This window comes from Gymnoscopelus microlampas (genome assembly GCF_963454915.1).
Source record: "Gymnoscopelus microlampas genome assembly, chromosome: 8".
Classification (NCBI taxonomy): Eukaryota; Metazoa; Chordata; class Actinopteri; order Myctophiformes; family Myctophidae; genus Gymnoscopelus; species Gymnoscopelus microlampas.
In genome coordinates this window covers 15,757,687-15,762,339 of record NC_139945.1, presented here as the reverse complement: position 1 = coordinate 15,762,339, position 4,653 = coordinate 15,757,687, and the positions used below count along the sequence as shown (strand labels likewise).

At 43.5% G+C, this 4,653-nt stretch overlaps 1 protein-coding gene across 1 annotated transcript; it reads right to left on the bottom strand.

Moving 5' to 3' along the window:
• Positions 1 to 2,954: 2,954 nt before the first annotated feature.
• On the bottom strand, positions 2,955 to 4,112 carry LOC311050017 (KH domain-containing, RNA-binding, signal transduction-associated protein 3-like; the record flags this gene model as incomplete). Its single annotated transcript, XM_084063984.1, has 1 exon — positions 2,955 to 4,112. The coding sequence occupies one exon, from the start codon at positions 4,110 to 4,112 to the stop codon at positions 2,955 to 2,957; it is 1,158 nt and encodes a 385-aa protein (XP_083920110.1).
• Positions 4,113 to 4,653: the final 541 nt, after the last annotated feature.

Sequence of the window (4,653 nt, the reverse complement as noted above, 5' to 3'; positions counted from 1 at the left end):
ACCGCCATGGCCCATATACTGGGTTTGTAACCTGGATAAGGGGCTTGTCTAAACGTTTTTCGGCAGGTATGTTCAATATTCCATATTTCTGATGGGCAATTGTTTCTTTAACCCGTTTAATGTGCAAGTGCCATTGACAAAAAAGAACAAGAGGAGTTAGGATATGTTTTGGTTGAGAAGCAGGGGGAGAGGGGTTTGTTTCCTACCTGATTTAACACTGGGGAGACAGGGAAAGCTGAGGTGGACCTTGTACCAGCCCTGAGCCCTGAGCCCTGGTGCCCGTTGCTGCTCATCATGTCCGCTCCCACAGATTCTCCCATTACACAGGAGCCCAGGAGCTCTGCCTGACAGCCCGTGTCAAGGACATGGTGAATATAAAACTAAATAAAAAAGAATGAATACAAAATTGATTAAAAAATATATTAAATAAAGTTTAAAACGTATTGGTAAGACATGTTTACCCCTCTTTAAGGCGGTACAGTAAACTCTCATTAGCAGCAACGGTGGAATTTCAGAATATAGGGGGAGGATCATTTAGAATCAAGATTTACTGAATGTGCAGAAGGCATACATACTGTGTTTATACATCAATTCTACGTATCTATCTATATTATCCTAGGTGTTTTTAATATTCTGTGCCTTGTGTAGGTTTGAACAAGTGATTGATTGATGCAGGTTATTCCGATCGGGTCTAGACTTCCAGCATGAAGTTTAAAGGCTGGTAAATCCTCATCTCCTGCAGGCTTTCCTCTCTCCACTCACTCCCAGTCAGACTGCCAGCTACCCTGATAGTGTGTTCATTGATTTTAACAGCATGAGTTGGTAGCGGTGGGGTTTATGTTGATCTTGTTTCCTCCTGTGTTTTGATTTCCCTTTGACAATCGTTTTAGCTGTTAGCCCACCTTGAAGATACGTAGTTTAAAAAAACGCCAAAAAAAAGGATGTTGTTGGTGGTATTTGAGAGTCACACTTATTATGTTGAGCTGTGATTTACCCATGACTGGGTTGTAAACATGAATTGGGGGCTTGACTACACTTTATTTAGGGTAAGTACAATATTCTACTTTCTAATGTTTAATGTGACAATTGGAAAAAGAAAAAGAACAAGAGCAGTTAGGATATTTCTTGGTTGAGAAGTAGAGAGGGGTTTGTTTCCTACCTTGCTTAATGCTGGGGAGGCAGGGAAACCTGAGGTGGATCTTGTGCCAGCCCTGGTGCCTACTGTATGCTACCCATCATGTCCGCTCCCCAGACCATCCCATTACACAGAGGGATGTCTGCTGAGGAGCTCTGACTGACAGTTTGTGTCAAGGAAATGCTAAAAAATAAATATATATATATGTATATATATAAATAAAAAATATAAATAAAAATGTATCAAACAAATAGGGTTAAAAAGTCTAGGTAAGAACAACAGGTATATGATAAACCCTCATTAAGCGGGCATGGTAGAATCTCTTTGAAGCAATGGTGAACGTACGGAATTATGGGATAGGATCATTACAAATCATGATCTATTGAATTGCAGAAGGCATTAATGTATACGTACATCAATTCCACTTATGTGGGTGTCTCTTTCTGTAGGTCTCTATGTGTGGGTTGATGGTGTGTTTGGCTGATTGAATGAGTGATTTTCCTGCAGGCTTTACTCTCTCCACTCACTTACAGCCAGACTACCAACTACCCTGTCACTCTTTGTGTAATGTTTGATAGCGTGTTCATTGATTTTACAGCAAGGGTTGGTAGGAGTGGGGTGTATGTTTCTCCTGTGTTTTGATTAGGTGTTAGGTTACTAATTTGTCTATTGGTTTCTTCTCATATGATTTGGTACGTGTAAGGTTGTTCACGTTTAGTTTCCTTTTGTTTATTGTTCTGGCTAATAGCCCACCCTGAAGATACAAGATTTGAATAAAACCCTAAGCAGATTCTTTGTTCTTTGGGAGCTGGGAAGGGGAGAGCCGGACTGGTTTGAGTGATGATCATTGAGAAAGGCCCATTAAACAAAGTAAAGAAATAATCACGGTGGCAAATATGGGATGTGCAAAGCAGTTTCAGATCATTTGAATGAGATTTTACAAGATGGTCAGACATGTCTACATTTGAAAACGATGGTGAATGTCTCTCTCTGTGTCTGCTGGGAAAACAGCTCACGGGCTTGCATTTGCCAATAATATCATTGGTAATATGTATTTGTCCTGTTCTTTGTCCTGCTCTTAAAGACATTTAAAATGCAACATAAGTGAGAAAACAAATCGCCATCTCATTACATTAATTGAAATATGAATCAGTAAATAAACTAAAGTAACTAAATATATAAGATTTTGTAGTTATAAAAACAGCAGCAGAGAGAAAGTCAGCTAACAAACCTACACCCACTGCTTTGAAAAACAATCACTGTCCCAATATGAAGGACCCCCCACCTAAAGACATTGGCTTGGTTTATCTAAGTTTCCAACTTTTAGCAACATAAGCTGGGAGATTATCATCGGTCTCTAGCTAAATGATTTCAGAGACTTGTGAGTGTAAGCAGTGGTGTGTTCTACCGTCAGATGCTGTGTACGGCGTATACCTTGAGATTTTTTTTCGGCACTACCGTATACCTTCAAAAACTGTTTCATCCATTGAAAACGCGAGAGCGTATACCCACGACCACGCGCATCGTATCGTAGCGTATACCTTCCGAAAACAAATAGAACACAACACTGAGTGTAAGCACTCACCTTTGGACAACAAGATTCTGGGTTTTATCCTGGGCACTGACAACTCAGCGTATGAGTAGCACAGCTTGGGTAACTAAGACGTGTAGCACTAGGAACCGATAGTGGGTGTTGCAATCCATCCCCCAGGGGTCTAGCACACTGAAAAGGGGATAGATACCCTCATTCTTGGCAGATACTGATAATCAAAGCCACTCTGACTTACTTACTTACTTACTTACTTACCTACTTGTGAGGCTAAGAAGCAGGTGCTTTGCCTCCAGTACCATTGATGGAACCTGAGCCCTCTTCCCAATCATCTTGAGCATATTGTTCATATGTTGCCTCCTGAGCCTCTCCTTGTCCGTAATCATAGTATTCAGTATCTGCAGGTGCAGGTTGTTGACTGTAATATTCATATGGCTCATAGGCATGCTCATAGGACTCTTCATATGCAGGATATTCATCATAGCCATCTGCTTTCGACTGTGATGTTGGAGGTTGAGGATGCTGGTGCTGCTGGTGGGAGAGGGCAGTGGTGGGGAGCATCCTCTGTGAGCCCAGTGCAGGTGGTCTAGAGCGGGGAGCTGTGCCTCCTCTGGGAGGTGCAGAAGGCATGCCACCTCGGCCAGCTGGTGTCCCTCTGGACGCTCCACCTCTACCCAGTCCTCCCCTTGGAGCACCACCATGTGGCACACCTCCATGAGGAGAACCACGTGGCATCCCTCGCCCCCTTGGCCCTCCAGGATTGTTGTTGGGGTTACTGTGTTGTCCTCTGCCCCTGCCGGGGTGACCACCCCGCACCCTACCTGAACAATCTTGGGCTCCATTCAGGTAGTGGGGATCCATGTACTGTTCCTGTTCACCAGGCTCCGGGGTCAGGAACTGCTTGACCTCCTCCATGGCGCGCACCATGCGCATGTAGGCTTCTGGAATGGGGGCCATCACCTCGATTAACACGTGCAACTCCATGGTCAGGTGAGAGTATTTAGCATCCCCTCCCTTCCTGTACTCTTCCTCCTTATTTTTGTCTCTCATAGAACCTTTCCCCAGAACGGAGATCTTGGCTCCAGTGTCTTCCTGGAGCCTCTTGATGGTGTTGCCTTGAGGTCCCAGAATCTTACCAACAAAGTTGACCCTTGGGTATTGCTTGGTGGGGATGAGGACCCGCTCTTTCAGCTTGAGGTTCTTTGTAGTGAACAGGTCCACATACATTTCTTTCTCTGCTTCTTTCTTCTCTCCTTTCTGAATCCTTTCAATTTCTGCCGAAATTAGTTTTGTTGCATGCATGAAGGATGAATCCAGACTGTCTTTCTCTGCCTGTAGTTCCTGCAGATATTTGTCATCCATTTTGTTTTTCTTATGCACGGGTCCTGATTCTACCAGAGAATCAGATTTCCTCTTCATTTGGTTCATAATGCGTTCAGCCTCGTTAAATTATAATTGACCTTAAGATAAACGAAATAGCTAACAAAATCACCTCACTGTGTCCTTGTAGAACTTGTTTTGGTGCACGTTGTCCATATTGAATTTAAGAACTTGACTAAGGCTTCTTAACCACTGCACACATCTTGCATCATCAGATATGATGTCATCCTTGCTCAAATATGGAATTCCACACAGCTCCAGACTGAACAGTACTCTCTGGTCGGAAGTATTGGGTATAACCACGGCAACCTGATATCAAGTTGTTTGGTGGTGTGTACCCCGGAGCCTCGTGCCTCGTGCCCCGGGCTGCAGCCCCACGTGCCCATGTGTTTATCCAGTCATTCATAAACCTGATTGTTAGGGAAAATATAGCTACAAAGCCACTTGCCACTTGATACAATCTGAAATAGTCCGTGGTTGGAAGGGTATTTTATAAGCCTACAAGCTTTCCTGATAAATGTCGACGTCCATTCTAAATGTCATAAAAGCTCACATTAACTGATGCACTTGTGGCTGTCCGCGTGACTCT